General features: G+C 42.4%; 1 protein-coding gene across 3 annotated transcripts in view; it reads left to right on the plus strand.

Moving 5' to 3' along the window:
* Positions 1 to 209: 209 nt before the first annotated feature.
* Positions 210 to 19,366, plus strand: part of LOC104933232 (receptor-type tyrosine-protein phosphatase gamma) — a 369,578-nt gene continuing 350,421 nt past the window's right edge. Inside the window, exon 1 of one of the 3 annotated variants that reach the window (XM_027279289.1) lies at positions 210 to 885. In XM_027279289.1, coding sequence (XP_027135090.1) covers positions 792 to 885 — 94 coding nt within the window. In that variant the 5' untranslated portion in view covers positions 210 to 791. The remainder of the gene's footprint in view (positions 886 to 19,366) is intronic. The other 2 variants (XM_027279290.1, XM_027279288.1) reach the window with 2 other exon arrangements.

Raw genomic sequence — 19,366 nt, forward strand, 5'->3', positions numbered from 1 at the left:
ACATTATTCGAAGCTCATGACTGAACTAACCATCAGACAGATCTCGAGGACAAAATGAAACGGGGTGCTTTGTCTAATGTAGATCTATTCTGGGGTCATTAATATGAACAAAAAGATCGAGGACCCGCGGGGAGCACAGATCTATTATTACCTGTTATTATGGGACATGTGCCTGCTATTGTACTGAGCGCGTTCTCTCGTCGGCGCTAGGATCCAGAAGAATGACCTCTCTCCCTCTCCATCCTCTCTCTCCCTTTCATCTCTCTCTCTCTCTCTCCCCTCAAGACTGTTTTAAAGTCTCTGCCAGACTTGAGCTCTAACGCTACTTCCTGGACGGACGGAGGAATGGAAAGCTTCCAGTGCCTCTCCTCCACCACCACTACCACTACCACAACCACCATCAACACCGACTCTCCCCTCTCTGTGTGCCCGACGAGCGCTGCCTCCACCGTCGCAGCCGCAGGAGCGACGCCGCGCCGTGTGGACCCTCGCTGCTAGTCTCCCCGGAGCCGCCGCTTCCCGTGCTGCATACAGGCTCACCAACAACACATCAGATCCGAGTGTTATGCTCATATCCGGGAATATCGGTGGGATTTCTGGACGGAAAGACTCTTTACTGGACCTCTAAAAAATTCTCCGCCCTCCACCTCCACCGTGTCCAGTCTCCGTCTGCGCTGCGTCTCCGGCGCAGCTTTTTACGCAGCGAAGGCGTCGCTGATTAGCCCGCAAAAGGGAGAAACTCAACAGTTGTTGCTGCTTATTGTTTGCATGTCGACGTGCATATTACTACCATGTGGAGGCTACTGCAATCGTGTTGTTACTGCTGGTGGATTTTCTCTCTCATTTTGCCAGCCTTCGTGCTCCTCTGGGCCGAGTGTCATCCTGGTAAGTTTCGTACCACTACAAGTCAAACACTGGGCTTCTTTTGGGGCTCGTGGCTATGAAGGAATGTGCTTTTCACTGTGGCATTGTCAGGACGAAGCGCGTCTTAAATGGGCAAATAGAATAAAGTCAAAACCCTTCATTGAGTATCCTGTAACGGGTCACCGGCTGGGAGTATTTCGTGCTTATTGGCTTGACGCGCTTCCCCGGCACCGGCACGTCGACTAAAAACTGTCGGAGACGCAAAAAAGCAGTTAGTGGGATGATTTTATGTAGCTGAGCGATGAGTTTGAACCCCGTTCAAAGCTCAACGTTATCACAGGAGCGTGTTTCCCTCTACTTTCTTCCCCCTGGTGAAACTCAGTCATTATTTTCTTTTTTTTAATCCCCCTTTTAACCCTTTAAATATCAATTAAACTTGGAAAAAAATGTGCAATAGTGATGGGATTCCGTAAAGGATGAATGGGAAGGCTCGGTCTGTAGTTGGGTCAGATGGCTAGATAAAAGGAGGAAGATGTGATGCCTTGTCAGCCGGCGGCGCGTACGCCAAAGCCGTTATCTCACTGCCTGAAGCGAGACAGCAGGGCTGTGAAGCGGCTTCACACACTCAGGCACATAACCCCGAAAAATGCAGTTGAGGCTCAACTCATTGCTGAGGGGGGAGCAGACCTCATGTCTGTTTTTGGGGCTGTCACGTAGAGAGCTCAGAGGGGATCCACAAATAATAAGATTTGACTGAAGATTACCCAGAGTGCTGTGTAACACCACTATGCTACTGGGGGAAAACACACACACACACACACACACACACACAGTGTCCTATATGCTTCATTTCTTTAATTGGGCTAATTTCCAGCTATTATATAACAGAGTGGAACTATTTCTCATTCAGCTTTGAAAAGGAAATCCTCTGCTTCAATCCAAGCTAAATCAAAGACCCCTGCATGGGCCCAGTTTGTGAAGTCCAAGCCTTCAGCATTTAAACCCCTCAGGAGCCAACACCTGAACATGAACAACACCTTCTCTATTGCATTCACTGTCACACTGAAGGAGGAGAAATGTCTTTCATCAAATGGGAAAATAAATTCAACAAATCAAATTTGACCTTGACTCCGGTCCATGTGCGTTACACTCATCCAGCTGTGGAAGATCCTGGAAATGTCTCTGACTTAGGCACTTTCACACGCTTCCCAAGAGCTTTCAGCATTCAATTCTGGAGCTATGATCTTTTAACGTTCACCATCACCCAACCATAAAAAATAGATTTCTATGCATGTGATAATATTTTACAAAGGGACTCCATCTGGGAGCATCTTTGTCATCCAATAGTAGAATTAGATCCAATAGCGGTTGGACGATATGGACAAAACAGTTCTATATATTTCCTCTAGATGTATTTCAGGACACATTCAAAATATATTTCCTCATCAGAGAGAAGAAGTAAAAGAGGAAGATTTCTGTACAGGAGATGTCGAGTGATAAAACTGTTTAACAGCCAGAGCGTTCAGATGAGCTCACCAATGTAAAACGACTAAATGACACATTTAAAATGAAAGCTTTTACGTTATGATGAGAGAACACTGTCTCAGGGTTGTGTCATGTCCTGATCTTGACAGTGAATTGATATATTGCCCAGCTGTGCTCTCAAATTGGTGTGGAGCAAACCAGGCTTCACTCAGCCTTTATAGAAATCAGAGGAATCAGTCTGGTGTTCAAATCCGACAAGCTCGTGTTGGAGCTCTGGAGCTGTCTGTTATCATGGAGCCGGTTAGTCGGACAGTATTAGCCTACTTTCACCTCGCCTAGATTAGCTCTTAAATTTCTTATGAGTCTTAAGAGATGTTGTAAAACACACACACACACACACACACACACACACACACACACACAGAATGAGAAAGTCAGAGAGCAAACGATAACACTGCCCTGTTGACCAATGAACACACTCACTGCTTTAACTAGCCCAGAGCAGTATTAATATACTGTTTGGATTGATGGGCCGGCTTTCAATTTTGGGAATGAGGCTCCTGTTAGACATTCAGAAAATTTGTGGTGTGTTCCTTCATCCCCTCTTTTTTCATCTTAATTCCATCTGATCACACATGTGAAGAGAAACTGAAGTGTGCCGAGCTGTAACAGAGAGCTGCTGTAAGAGATGGATGATTTGTCCCAGTGGTTAAGAATGAATGAATTATTATTATTATTTGTGATTGTCCATGGAAACATGATGATTATATGTACTACTGAAAATAGAGGTACTTTGTAGATTTTTTTTTTTTTGTTCAGACTAAATATTCAAGATGAAAAAACTAAATGCATACATACATTTTAGTATTGACGCAGTAGTTACTAATTAATGATTATTTGCAGGTGAAACAACATGCGTTTATTCAAACAAAACACATGTTATGTTTTATCAACTCTGAGATACGGTTTAAAAATAACACAGTACAGATTCAAATAAAGAAAATCAAATCTGAAGTACATTATGTGCTGTGAAAGGAAACAGGAAAGGAGGGGGTGCAGCTTCCCGCACATCAGAATGACACACGGCATGTCAGCCGCGTGTCACTTTGACTTTTGAGAGATAACAAATTGATAGAAAAATCTGAAAACATCTTTTTTGGTTGGTGAAAATCTATTTTGATGAAATATAAGGAAATATAAGCCATGGATGGTTAAAGGACGAGAGATGGATAGGTGGATATTCATTTGCAAATTTGTTATGCTTTAGCAACACCACGGATGTCTGGAGAAGCATCGTCGCCAAAGGGCAAATCCACAGGTCAGGATGTGGACCACTGATGAGCTCTCTCTCTCTCTCTCTCTACTTGACCTCCTGTTTTCACTCCTCTCTCTCCCCTCGGTTCCACCACATGCTGTCATGATACTGGCTTTGAGTGAGCCCAAGGTGGCTGGTTCATGTTAACGGCTGGCAGATGATGTAGAAACAGAGACGAGTGTGCTTCTCTCCTGCTGGGTATCATCATCTGCGGGCTCTCAGCGCTGCTCTCCTTACCTCCAGCCCGCTCTTCTTTTCTATTAATAAGGCTCTTAGCCAGGAGATTGTGTTGGAAAAACACAGGGAAAGGCAAGATCGGCTTTCCATAAAAATATGTCACCCGTGGGCCACATGCAAACGGTGGCTGATGATGTATAATCAGCTAAAAGAAATAATAAATAATAAATACATAAAGAAAGAAAGCATTGGAAGAATTCATTTTTAGCATTTCTGTTTTACTGGAATTACTTAAACATGGACTGAAGAGTCACACTTACATGCATCACATCTATAGCGATTCATTTTGTAGATATCGTTTCACTTCGGAATTATGCAAATTGATATGCAAAGAAAATAAGATATATAAATAAGAACACGTCATGTTATGTTCAAGAATCATGAACAGCAGCACAAACAGAGACAACATGGATGGGCGTTTCATCGTGCCTTTTTTTCTCTTCTGTTCACTGAACATTTTTAGCAGAAGGAACACGAGCATGATGTAGAGATTATGATCACATCCACATGTGTCTCTGATATTCAGGCTGTTGTTCAGTGGTGTTAAAATGCAGCGTGTCTGTAAAACTACATCTCTTATATGTCGCTTCCTGTGCATGCATACATGCGTGAGGTCTTTTAAATAGGTTGGTTAATTTGACCAACCTGAGTGAAAGAGTCACAGTCCATGTGGAAAAAAAGCTCACGGAATAGAAGCCATCTGAGAGAAGTGCGGGTGATTTATCTGACTTCATGTATATTCAGTTTTGTATTTGCCTGCTGTTTCATAAAGCATACCGCTCATCTTTGAAGCGCCTCCCTGTGTGTCCCTCAGCTTGGAGGCTATGACGCCGGCAATTACAGATGCTTCAGCTCCGGCCTGCATCGTGGGGAAAGCATGGATGAGCGCTTTATCCTTTGAGCTTTCCAAGAGGAGAGTGCATTGTTTACGCTGCAGTCCACCTTAATAATGTCATACCTCACAGCAAGGCAACACCCGCAATGATTCAGCCAAGTGCCGTTAGAAATACAGGAAGTGTGTGCTGCGGTGTTGTGTCGGCACGAGTAACCTGACTGCTGCCAACACGCCCCCCAGTCACCCACATAATGGCCGGTTTGCAGCCTCACAAACATCTGTCTTTTTGGGGGGATGGAAAGCACTGAACATCACCGCGAGGTGTCCGCTAGCTGACACAGGGCATCACTTTTCCTTTTCCGTCTGCAGCGTGTGGTGTCAGCGTCGAAAGCATCACGCCCCTGTCACTGCACAGCAGTTCAGCCCTGGGTTAACCAAACACATGTGAGAGAGGGAGAAAAGAAAGAAAGAAAGAAAGAAAGAAAGAAAGAAAGAAAGAAAGAAAGAAAGAAAGAAAGAAAGAAAGAAAGAAAGAAAGAAAGAGACAGGAGGGACACGGAAAAAAAGAGATGTTTGGCCTTCAATCTGTCGCTTTCCGCTGTGAAAAATGAATGGGTCCTGTCGCTCCTGGCTGGGAGGAAAAACAGAACAGTCATTGTAATCTCACAACAAGCGCCTGAGCTAGCACATCTTTTCACCCCCACAAACACACACACCCCTCCTTCAATCTATCTCTGTCTCTTTCCCCCTTTTTTTGAATTCACCCTTTTTCTCTGCTGTTAGAGTGTGTGTGTGTGTGCATACACGAGGACCTTCTCTGCTTCTTTTAAAATCTAGGGACAAATGAGACAAGTGGGTTTGTTAACCATTCAAAGCAGGCCTCCATGTCACAAACCTTTTCTCTGAGCCTTTTTGTCGCAGCGATACAGAGGGAGGGCTGACATTTAGGGAAGGGATTGGATATGCTTCGTGGCCCTCGGTTGCCAACATTATCATCATCATCATCTCAGTGCTCACCGAGCTATTATCTGGCCTCCGCTGTGGCCAGTAAAATGCTTGCACGTCGACTCCCGGGTCACTTTATCAGTCAGCGCGGGGCCTGTCAGCGCCACCCTGGCTTTCCTTAATAGATTGATTAAAAGATACCGTGTCATGTTTGTGTGTGTATGTCTATGTGAGATGCAACGGAGAGGTTGGGAGGGGTGGCGTCAGGCAGTTATCCATGTAGGATTCTGCTTTGGTATCTGTCGCCTTGTCATTACGAGGTAGCTGCTTGAGAGAGAGAAGGGGGTGGTGGTGGGGGTGGAGGGGTGGTGGTGGTGGCTGGGGGGATCAGGAGCCAGATAAATGGTGAAAAACGGAAAACATCCCCTTTATTGTGCTATTGATTTTTAGCAGGAAATGATGCTGTTTTGTTGCACAAAGGGGGAAACTAAAGATAAATAGGCCTGATAATGATAACAATAATAATGATGATATTAAGTGCAGAGGCGCTAACGACATCTCAAGAATACGAATACGAGTGGAGCCGAGCATAGAGCATCGCCTTATTTTGTTTTTCGATCAGCGTTTCTGCTCAGCTGAGCGTGCCTGTTAGGTTTTTAATCTGTTCCTCATCAGGTTTTTTTTTCTCTCTCTGCGTCTCATGAGTTTGTGGCCTCAGTGCAGCCTGAAAATGGAGAACACTGGGAAAAGAAGGAGCAGCCTGGTCGCCTTGTTCTGCCGGGCCCCGTTGCTCTCAGACTTAATGGGCTGCTGAAAATAAGGCACACTCTTCAACCACTTTTTTCTTGTTCTCCTCCCTCTCCATTGTTCCACTTCATTGTTTTAATCAAGTACACTGCTGGATTATTTGGAGAAGAGGAGGGGGTGTTCCTCTTTCATTTTCTGGAAGGTGCCTCCAGAATTTTATCTCAGTCAGGCCTATGAGAACCCCCCTCCCATCGCTCTCCACTTTTTTTTTTTTTTTACTTTGTTCATTCTGCTTTGCTAAGTCTTGTTTGCTTCCGGCAAAGTTTTGTGTCTGCTTCCATATGTTCTGATTCCCTGCCATTATCACCATCGTGCTTCTGTTGCAGCCGTTTTATTCATACGTCTGACTAATGTTCTTGGAGAAATCCTAGAATTAAGCATCAAACATACTTTGAGGCAGTCTCTCTCCATTATAGCTCCAGTTGCATTGTGTTTAAAGAGAAACAGTAGCAAAACACACTGCTGTCCATGTGTGAAGGATTTGTGGCATCAATGAGTTTGATGTTTCTCTCAGCTTGGCAACAAGGACTGGATATTAAACAATATTCTTGGTGCTCATAATACTGCTAAAAAAATGACAGACTAGAAGGTTGAGTGTCTAGATCCATTTGTAATCTTGTTTTTTTTTCTTCATATATATAATATAATATATATATATATATACTATATATATCTTATCTATATATTATATATATATATTTTAATGAGCAAAGTTCTCACACAAGCACTTCACACTATTGCTGATTTGATATTGCTTTTTTAAACGTTTTTTGGCCACCTGGGGGCAGAACGAATCCACAGCAGAACTGCCTCACAGATCCGCCCTCTCTTTTAGCTCTGTTTTGGCCTCTTTAGCTACTAAATGCTCCACCATGTTCATCTTTGTCTGCTGTTTAGGGTTTAAAATCCAGACATAAAATAAGCTAAACGAGTCTAAAAAGAAAAACTGACCTTTTTAAAATCAGTGCTTTTAATAAAAACAGTATAGGTTTGATATTGGTATCATAACAGTGCCAAGGCAAACAGCTAGAGTAAAAAAATAGTTAAATATACTTTTGGCAAAAAAGCCTTTACACTTCTCTTTTCAGTCTCCATTCGCTCTCGGTGAACCAATAGAAGCTGCAAGATCCACTGGCAGGCTGCGGTTGCGTGCAGAGACACAGAGAGAGGAAAAACAAAGAGGAAAGAGAAAGACATAAAGACAGCACGAGACGCTGATGAGAGTGGAGAGGTGTACGCCGCCAAGCCCTTTTTTCCATTTTGCTAAGCGTGATGCCAGGGGAGCTTCTGTGTCACTGTGCAGGGCTGCTGAGTGTTAAAAGGAGCTTAGACTGACAGGCTGTCGGCTGCCATGGAGGCTGACGGGTCTAACCAACGGCGACACTAAACAAACACTGGGAGGTGAGGGGAGAAGGAGATGAGATGGGAAAACAAATGGACATAACGAAAGCCAAAGAGAGTTCACACTCCACCTAACCCCCCCAGATTGAAACTGGTGAGGCCATGAGTCACTTTGGAAGCTGTAAGATGCAATTTAAAGGATTATTGCTGACAGAGAGGTGGCAGACAGTTGCCAGGTGGTGGTTCTTTTGGCCACAGGCCCCTCCACCCCCCAACCCAATCCACCACCACCTTGGCGCACGTCAGGACTTCCAGACACTTTGTGTTCTTTTGTCAGGCTCGATAGGTGGCCATTCACTCTGAGACTGTGACAGCTCTCCGATACACCGGTGAAAGGTGTAGATGGGTGTTCCTGCCATTTCCCAGAACGCTTTTTCATTTTGAATGGTATAATGCACTTCACTCAACTTCCATCAGTCATCCCTGCTGACAGTGGAATGGAAGCAGCTGCTTTCTCCCTGAGAAAGGTGAAAGAAATGTCACCATCTTACTATGATATTTGGCGTGTCAGGTAGACAACAGTCCTCATGTTTTACTTAACAGTTTAGTGAGCTTTCCCTTCCTCTGCTTGGCTACTTAACTTCTTCTTTCTGCTCTTTTCTTTTTTACCTCTTGCTGGTTCCTTTGTTCTCACTCTTTCCAAACACAGCTTATGTTTTTTATTTTATTTTATCATTCTTCTCTCTCCTTTTTATCTGCACTCTTTATTCTTTTCTTTCCCTTTTCTGTTCATCTGTTCATTCTTTCTTTGTAGTACTTCCACTCAAACTATTTCCTTTTGTTCTTCCTTTTCTTCCTCTTTTCCCTTTTGACCTTCTTTCTGTTCCTTTTCCCCATTCATTATTATTTCTTCATTTTTTTTCTAGTTCTTTACCCCCCCCAACCGAAATTTTCCCTTATGTCAGTCATTTCCTTCTTTTCATTATTTCTCCTTCTTTACTATCTGAAATGTAATTTCTTTTTCTTTGCATATTCCCTGTGCCCTCCCCCATTCAGTCTTATTCATACAGCAGTGTTGGATTCCTGTTGACGGCCCCCTGGGTTTCTCCCATCTCTGGTCACATTACCATGCTTCTATAAGCATGGATTATTATTCTGAACACAGCCCAAACTAATGGCCATAAAGTTAAATCCCATTTCTCACCAGAATGGAAAAATATATGTGCATGCACACACACACACACACACACACACAATAACTTATTTTACAGTTGTTAAGTGCTTACAAAGTAGCATGTGCAGTAAAAGTCATTAATGAATTAAGCGATTACATTTCGGATTCAGGATGAATCTCAAAGATGCAAACTGTTGAGGACAGACAAGGACACCTTTTAAAATCGCCTCCTTGGCTGTTAATGAGGAAATAAATACAATATTATCATTTTATGAAGATAACCGGTCAGTGTTGGCTTAGACACAGATACTGAGAGGAAACCAAACTCCTGCTATTTACAGCCTGGATCTTATTTTGTAGTTTTGGCCATCCTTCCTGTCAGTGATAATCATCTTTTACTCAGTGGGTTAATTGCTGAGATCTGGACAGAATACAGTAAAATAGCACAAGCAGAACTTTGATGTCTTTTTATAAATACCGTAGAACACACATTTTAAACCTCAAGACCTCAAGTTTGCTGATGATGAGCACTGCTCACTAATTTAGTCTGTCAAGAAAATTGCTGTAGTGACTTAGAGCAGGCTTCAGCTCAGGCTGATATTTTTAACATAAAGCCAGTGACCCAATGAACTGATGCTAATGACTCGCATCACTGGAGGAGAAGGAGCCATAACAGAGACTGAAACTCCATTTTCATCATTTTGTTGGAGCCACGTTAGCAGCAGGGTGCTAGGGAAGTGTTTCACAGAGCGGAAAGTCAAAACAGAACAAATTATAGACTTTTACAAAAATTAATAAATATTATTAAAATAGATGGATGAAACTTTAAAGCTCAGTTGAAGGCAGACTTACCATGTGTTTTTGTTGAGATTTAGAGTCCAGTGCAGAGGATCTGCGTGGTACTCATCTAAGGAGTATGTCTGAAAGATGCTGGTACCACGCCAGATATTTCAAAACTAATAAGAGGATCCAAAAATCTAAAAACTAATAGAAAACCAATGCAGTGACTTTAAAATAATAGTTTTGTGCTCTCAGGCTGTCAGTGATCAAGATTAAACATATCAGATGGATTCTGGTTACATTTGGTTCAAACATTGACCGTCCCCACAGAATAAATCCTACACCACAATGTTTCTCAACATTGATTGATTAAATCAGTTTGGTTCTGGCATTCATGTTCCCCACTTTGAATTGCTTAAGTCTGCTGATGGTTTGAGTAATGATCTTGTCTTGTCAAAGTACTTACATAATTAGAATTAGGGCATTTGCCCGTTTGTTTTCTAATGACATGTAGATAGTACAGTCTTTGTGTAGAAAAACATGTTTTTTGCTTACATAGCTCAGCTGTGGCCCTCAGAGTGCTTACTCTGGATTGCCACCAAGCTTTAATTCATATGGTTTGTTTCACCACTCAATCAGACCAGTGTTGGAAGTGTTCATCCATCAACCTCTTCCCCCACTTTCAACACAGACTGCCCCTCCCCTCATCTGCAAGCTCTCCTGCCTCCTACTCCTTAAATTAAATTTTAACCCCCCACCAATCTCCACATAAGCAGCTCCAAAATAAAACTCAGTGCCTGCTTTCCAATGTCATGGCTGCCTGTGATTTGTACCTTGATCAAATATTTAGGAAGGGAGCACAAACCTTCTTTTCAGCTCTGCTTTTCATTCCTTGTGTTGGAGCTTTGTAGAGGTGCGCACATCAATCCATTCAACTGTGATCTGTTTAAAGTCAGTACTGGAGCTTAAGACCAATGAGAGGGATGTATGATGATCGGCAGTCAATGCAGTTTTGCTAGTGGGAAGGTTGTGTGGAAAAGCAGCACAAGCTCAATTTGATCTACAAAGCTTTCAATGTCTACATCTCCTTAATGAAAGTCATTCTGTTTTTGTAACCACTGAGAGTTTCAGAGAGGTTCAAGTTTATGAGGTGGTTCACAACTTTTTTTACTTTATATCTTCATCATAATGATCACACATCTGTCTAAACACCAGAATAAGCTAAAATAACAAGATTTACAGGTCATATGTCAGAATGTAGATGCATTCATTAGAGTCATCTAAGCATGTTTTTGACCTGAGCTATTAACAACTCTGAGCTTTAATTAGATAACACTGAAGAGTAACTGCAGACTAATAATGCGGTGACTACACGCCTGGTACAGCAGTGATGTAGCACCACTACACGGGTGGTGGGCACTTTGTAACTGAAGCAGAGGCGGGATTTTTTTGTTTGTTTGTTCATTGACATTTGCTGGAGCTTGACTAACAGTTTCCCCCCTTGCTTCCAGCCTTTTTTTCTGAGCTCTGCTGAACACATCCTGGATCTGTGTCAGTGTTAGACACATCCATCCATTATCCATATTTTTATCCAGCACGAAGGTAAAACAAACAAAAATCTCCATGTATTGGTGTATTACTACTTTTAACAGATCAATAATAATCCAATAAAACGTCTCCTTGTGTATAGTGGACTTGTAACCTTTATGCTGCTTTACATGATTGGTGCATAGAGGATACTCGGTGCTGAGGGGAAGCATGGTATTGTTGCTTCCTAACACTGAGTACTGAGTGGGCCTGGGCTGGTTTCAAGCCTGAATATATACTCCATTCCTTCAGTGTAGCCAGTGGAAATAAAGGCAGTGAATAAAGAAGAGAGAAAGAGAGAAAATCACTACATGCCAAGAAGTGTTGTGTCACACACTGAGTGCAGAACAGTGCAGAGCCCTCCTCATTAAATTCTTGCAGTGGCGTTGGTTTTTCCACTTTAATGCTTGGGAGATGCTGGCTTCCTCCTTGGAGAGAGATAGGGACTTGGGGGGGCATAGCGAGCATAGCCCGATTTGTCTTTGTTCCAGGGGGAGGTGGTTTAAACAGCAATGCCCTCTCCTTTTTCTTAATCTCTAGTGACCTTTCTCTCTCTCTATCTTACATCTCTGTTGAGCTTTAAGCCCCTGTGCTCTTTGGCACTCTTTGAGCTGTCTGATTTTACTTCATGTTTTGCGTTTGCCTTTCAATCTCCAAGCCAATTCTCCCACTGACCCCATGTGAGATGAGGGCGGTGAAGGATTTTGCCACACTGCAACTCAGTTCATTTTCATTCAGCTTGTGAAACAGGTCATTTTAAAATCAAGGAAATCTGCTTATTTTTCAAGTCCAGGGCTTAAAGTCTTGTCTTAAAGTGATCCCTGGGCTTTATGTGTCTCATTAGACCAACTGTGTTCAATTCAATAGTTACTTGTGCCTTATGGACCAAAAAGTTGCAATAGAATAAGTACAGAAAAGGGTAAAAATGTGCAAGAAAATTAACTGTGTTAAAATTAACTGTGAGCATCCTTCCAAATACTTTCATTGATCAAAAAGTCAAACCACCATAAAAATGTGTCATAGAACTCAGCTGTGTGCTGAAATTCATCAAATTGTGATCCATTTTTGATGGATAAAAGTTGAGGTCCTAACCTTGTCTTAGATACTGTCCCACTGAAGTAAATGCAAAATGCATTTCAATGTGTTGCAGAAATTCTTATGAACTAATGAGAGACTGATCTAAAGACTAGAGTAGTTTTATTCTTTGCAAAAAAGGTCAGCAGTCATACAGAGTACACGGCAGTCTGCAGAGGAAATGACAAATGTTACACGTGAGCAGGGTATTTATCAGAAACTACAATGGGTGATCACTTTCCCAGAGGTAAACATGTCTGGACGTTGTCATAGTGCAAGGTCACCCTGTTCGACCCTGTTCAGGATAGGGAGGTAAAAGAAGGAAAAATAGAAAAAATCAAATGGAGAGAGAAAAACAACTTATATAAGAAGTTCATATAAGTTCTGCTAGCACGCTTCTGTAATTATCTATCACAAATCCATCCAGGTGTTGTCAGCATATGTCAATATGTCAAAGTCATGAGGATACATCTGAGACGCATGACTAGACATACAGTAGATGTTGATACAGTACGTCTCTGAATACTTGAAAACTTTAAACCTCATGCGGGGGACAAGATGAAAAGACATTCAGGTTCTCCCTTCATGGCAATCCATCGACCACCAACACAGCTACCTTCATTGCCATCTAGCCACACTGCTGTCTGTTTAATAATGAACTGAACATGCAACAATCCCTCTGACACTAAAATGGTTGAGCTTCATGCAAAGAGAACAGTTGAGATTGTGGCTCTCCACCTGCAGAGCCAGTTAGACAGCTGAGATGAAGTCGGGCATGAAGCTTGTCAGTTACTTGGACATGCCATGGTTGTGCTAATGAACAGGTTTGGAGTTCTAATGGCAACTTTGACTTTTCCTATAACGCAGTCACACTCCAGTTATCAAGGCCCTCGCACTCCCTGTAATCACTTCCACCTGTCCTTCCCTCAGATACATATAGACAGAAACAGTAGACCCTGACGGGCAGTCCAGCCATTTGTGGATTAAAAATCAATCACAGAGTTCAGGTTATACTAATTGACTGAAAATATTGCTTTGGGCAATTTGATCATATAATGTGGGTGACTGCAACAAAGTAATCTGACAAATTGTCAGTGACTGCTGCCACGGAACAATCATCTGAGAGGACTTATTAAACTGTTCATTCAAATTAACAGGTTTGTGCAGGAAAATTAAACCTTCAGTCTGACTGTAATTGATTCTAGCAGATAAATCATGTAATGCAGTTACAGTTATGTCTAAGCGCTGATGGACGAGTCCTGCTGGACTGAGAACCAAACGTATTCATGAATTAAGCAGTGGAGGTTTCTACAGTTTGTGTACAGCACAAGGCAGTTGCATCAGAAATATCCAGGACACGCATCACTGAGTGAACATAAAACGTCTTTTAACTGCTGTCTGTCTCTTTAATCCACCACTGGCTGGCAGCAAAATCAGAAATTTTAATAGTGGCTTTAACAAACTATAATTCTCATTGTAGTACAGTGATTGATTATGATTTGATTGACTGATTGACTGATTGATTGATTGATTGATTGATGTGAGCAATTCAGTTTCATTATAAAGAGAATATTTAGTGTTCTTTTGTGTGTGCTTGTCAGGCAACATTTAAACCATGATTTTAGGCTCAAGCCTGATCTTGACATTTGTCAGTATTAAATAAAGTTAAAACAATTAATTTAAAATAATCAGTGGATTATGTAACTGTTCATTGCAGATCTACAGCTATTCTCTTATCTGATTGGTCAGAAGAACATGTTAGGTGGATGATGAATGGGTAGTTTATCTAGCTGTCGTCTCCATCAGTCTCAGCAGGACTGCAGCTTGTCTTGCCCTCTGTGAATGCATAGCTGCTAAATTTAAGATTTCCTGAGCAGGCCGCTCCGCGTTTGCCTCCTCGCGCCAGATGTTCAGCAGATGGGATTCACTAATATTACCCCAGGGTGCGCAGGTTTCCACTCTAGCTCTCTCAGCCTCTGTCACTCTATTCTGTGTCGTTTCCCTGAGCGTAGCTTTCCGTTGAGCATTACCGATTGTTTTGTGGCTTTCTTAAAATAATATCCTTTGAGTATCCTCTTTTCCCGTTTGCTGTGACTCTCCTCTCTTTTGAGACATTTTCTAAAACTGGAGTAAGGGCAGAGAGGGAGAGAGGTTTCCAGTGCAGGATTGGTTGAAGCCTCCCCCCATTCCTCACTGCTAGACAAGCACCCGTGTTCCACCTGAAACGCCTTTGGATTTACGCCGCGAACTGCAGCCATCTTTCTTCCGTTAATCACCTCGGGGCTGGGCGCTCCAGCTCGCCACGTTCCCAGGCCGATGGATGACCCGCAGGGGAAATCGAATGGAAACCAGCCAAGCCTGACGCTCCTGAGGTACTTTCTAGGTACCAGACTGAGAGTAAGAGACAGAGAGCGAGAGCGAGAGAGAGAACAGCAAAGTAATTCAGTGTGTGTACCAGGGGCCAGAAATCAGCTTTGCTGCTAATTCAATGCATGTTGTAATATGCTCCTATTCCAATGATAAATTCTTATTTGCTCCAGATGTTTCTTTAATCTAGCGATGCAGCGATTAACCGATTTCACTTTTAACCACAGTTAATGTCACGGCTCAGCTACTGTTTGTTACTTATAATCAACAATGTGGCTGTGAGTTGAGGATTGAGCTTTCAGGGCAACATAAACCAGCTGCAACAAAGCAAGAAAAGCATTACAACGTTTATACATTTAGCGCTTACCTAAACAAGTAAGCCCATCAAAGGGCAGAAGACCTGCACAGCCTCATGTTCTCAAAACCTTTCTTCTTTACTAAAACTGCTAAAAACAAACATATTCATTGTTTGGTGTATTAAAGAAAAAGACGTTTATTACCCACAACTAGCATAACACCTGAATCAGTCATCAAGTTCCATTATGGGAAATGTAGGTGGAGTTGGTGGAGTGCTCTTTTAAGATGCTGACTCAGGGTCACTTCACAGTAGATATTGTATTTTAATAGTGCATATTCAAAAATGTGCATGTGAGTAATTTACTATAAACCAAATGACTAACACTGAACCTGGGGCATTCAGGAGAAAGGGTCTGGGGCCCTGAGGCAGTCCCTCGCTTTTCCTGATTAGTAATCCAGCGTTGATTCCAGTTTGCCAGTAAAGAAAACTAGATATCCTGAAAAGCAATCATGCAACAATGCAGAAGAAATATACGACAATAACAGCACGAACATAAACAGCAGAACCCATGTTTAGCCTGTTTTTGTCTGTTGATATTGCTGCATGTTCAGGTCCGTAATGATGTCAGCAGAATCATTACAGGCCCTCTCCACTGCCAAATGCTAATGAACAGTGTTTGGATGAGGAATTATCTGTTGAAGCCATTTGGGATTGCTTCCATTCATGTTTTTTTTCTAGCTTTTTGGATACTTACTGATTAGTTCAATGAGAGACAAAAGGTCTGTGCGCCCAACAGTCAGTTAGTATATGTTAGTATATGGATTAGATCTTTGATCCTAAAACAATAGTAGATATGTGCACTGATGACTGTACAGTAAAAAAAGTTCATACCTTTCTGGAGGAATATAGAAGTCTATAGAATCTATCCTGACATCATGTTTAGGTGTAAATGTAGACACATAACTGAAATTATCATGCCATAAATGATAAATTTGGCTCGTAATTTTTTTTTATTATTATAAACCATAATGAAGAGCCGCGGGTGTCTATGAGCGTCCCTGTGATGGCTTTGTGGATCATAAGTTCCTGACACTGGTACCCGCCTGGACTAATTAACAATACACAGGTGCCGTAACCTAGGTTAAATAAGCTAACCTGGCAACTGGGCACGGTGCGTCAATCAGGGTGTTTCTGACATGTTCAGCAACTTGTCCAGAAGAGCCGACGGAACTGGGCGACTTGATACTCAGCCACCTGACATCACTGTCTGATGCGTTTGAGCGCTATTTCCCATCTTCAAAAGACCTGTGGAATGGCAAAGGATGGGTCCATTTCAAAATGACGATGGTCGAGACCGGCTCCCATCAAAACAAGATGACCAGCTGATTGAGCTCAGAAATGACGGAGGACTGAAAACACTCTTTGATTCAACATCACTGTCATCCTTCTGGATCAAAGCATCGGGAGAAGACAACGAGACCAGCACGCTTGGTCTGAAGACACTGCTCCCGTTCCCAACGTCATATCTGTGCGAGGCCGGTTTTTCTGCTATGACCATCACTATCTTGTGGCCGGCAAAAAGGCCCAGCGGTCTCACCGATACTGATTTCAGTAAGTTGATGACATTATTTGTAAAGTGGATCTATTTTTTGTTTAGTTTTATTGTATCCTGGTTCTGAACTGTATGTTTTGGATGCATATTGTTAATGGAACCACAGGAAGAACAGCTGGCAAGTCTTCTGTACAGCTAAAGAGGAATATACACGTTATGATCACGTACAAACTGTTCTGTTCTTGTTGGTCTGGTCAGGTATTTTCCTGTGTGGTTTGGTCTAAGATTTGACAAGATTTGTAAAGCCTTTACATTTAGCAACTTTTAGAAATGATAGGCTGAAATAACTGTGTGAGTTGCCTATTTAAATAATGTTAATGTCTTTCGCAATGTATATTAAAATTGACAAATTGACAACTGGTCCATGAATTTTTTTTTATGCTTCTGCCGGTCCTTGGCACAAAAAAGGTTGGGGACCCCTGCTTTACAGAATACATATTACTACGGTCACATAACACAACTGTAGGCTGGTAGAAGCAGCAGCTGTAAGACTCTGCCGCAGAGCCGGCGCCAGACAAGGATTTGCGGACGGGCATTGCGTTGGATTGGGGGGGGCACACATTTTATAAGCTATTTATGTATAACAACATAGGTGTCTCTTTTAAATAAACGCTGAATAGACATGTAACCATTGCAGCAATTGTTGGTTTTATTTACAACAGAAAAAGCTACAAAACGATTGTGTATACCATAACAATGATACAAATGCTGTTGTAGCCTATTGCTTAGGCTAACAGAACAAACACATCTATTAAACCAGGCGCGACATATCGGCAAAGTTGTATAGGTCTACTAAGCCTCCAACACAAAGCCCTGAATAACAAAATCATTTTTTTAATGAACTCATAACGTAACGTGCATACAGGTGTTTGAATTAGTCTATATGTTATTATAGCCTGCTATAGCACCACACTGTATTTTTGTTGTATTTGGCATTTTTCACCACATCGCTTGGAGCGCCTAGCAAGAATAAAATAATTCATGCTCACCATTAATAAAGTGGTAGTCGACGTCTACCCTCTAGGCCTACGTGAAATCTTCGCAACACCATGTCCCTCCACTCTTCTCTGAATTTTTTTGTTAAGTCCTTTTCAAATGCCAACTTAATTAAATTGGCCTTACGCTGGTGCAACATGCTTTGTCGGTGATCAGTGAAAACGTTCTTCAAAGTGGAAAAAGAGTTCTCGCAGAGCGCAGTGCTTGCGCCAAAGGTCAATGCGTGTTTCAGTGCAGTTATTACGCTTGGCATTGCCTCAAGGGGTCGATGAAGATGCTGTAGAACTTTTCTTGTTGTCCATTCACCCCCATCGGGTGGAGTCGTATCTTTCATTCGAGCATGTAAGAACTGTCGAGCTACTGCGTACTCTGTATCCACAGCAGTTGTATTGGTGAGCTGAAGTAGGGGTTGTATTTTGGATACATCAAGAAAAGCGGGATCATTCGGGTCCAAAGCTTTGAGCGCATGCATCAGTGTGCAGTTGCGCTCCCCGAAACGCTCCCTAATTTCCCCACAAACAGCATCGATGCAACTGAAGTATAGCCTCCGCAGTTCAGTCTTGCTGTTAGGGTCATCTTGTGTAATTCTGCCTTCTACAACATACATTGCAAAAGCGGAGTTAATTGTGCGCCTTCTTTTTGCTATGGGCTCTGTTCCCTGGCAGCGCTCAAAGAGGGTCATGAATTCTGTCTCAGAGCGCAAGTTTTCGATGCATGCACACGCAGAATTGACGAGTTGTGCACCAGTGAAAAGATCAATGTCCTCAGCCTGTAGCATGGTATTGGGGGGATCAAGGTATGACAGTATTCTGTGCACCATCTCAGCGATGAACCTAAAGCTGGGCTCAGATATGGTCCGAAGTAAGCCTACTGCTTCAACACGCACTTCTGCACTACAGGCTCTCATGCCATCGAGTTCTTGGAGCTCATTTCCAGGGCGGGCACAAGTGAGTCTGAGGGCGGGCACGGCACCCCAAAGCCCGCCCATGACGCCGGCCTTGTTTCGAACACTAAAGCTTTCATTGCTGGGTTTTCAGGCCTGAGATGGGGGTTACCCAGTGGGCAATACTCGTGGTCAGTGCTGTTAAAATGGGCACCTGACTCGGAGTCCAGCAAGCGGACAATGGAATCGGGCTGAGCTAACATCAGCTGCCATTAGCAGCAGTTGGTCACTTTGGCAGCAAGTAAGCTATTTGTCCATCAGCAAACTCAAAACAGGAAAACCTGGGGACAGACTCAGCTTAGACTTTGGCTAAAAACAACCTATGTTACTATACTGACTAAATTATATATTTATTTGTAACCCGGTTAAAACTGTCAGTAAAAGGTTGTTGAAGCTATGTAATAAATAGTAGTATAAATACTATTAAAATCATTTAGATATGTTTTAGTTTAAAAAAGGTTAAAAAAACATTTAAGAAGAGTTGTAAAATGGGTAAAAATCATTTAAAATGTATGGTGTGCTTGGTGTTTGTTAAAAAATGCAATGTTTTCCTGGCAAATGTCTAGACTAGCAGATATGGGGTTAATAACACGCTGCAGGAGCGTCAGGTTTTTTCAGGTTTTTCAGACGGACAATTAAGGTGGGAGAGACGAACCACGAGCCGAAAGCAACAGAGGAGCATGCTAACAAGTTAAATAGTAACTGT

This window comes from Larimichthys crocea, chromosome VI, assembly GCF_000972845.2.
Source record: "Larimichthys crocea isolate SSNF chromosome VI, L_crocea_2.0, whole genome shotgun sequence".
In the NCBI taxonomy this organism is placed as follows: Eukaryota; Metazoa; Chordata; class Actinopteri; family Sciaenidae; genus Larimichthys; species Larimichthys crocea.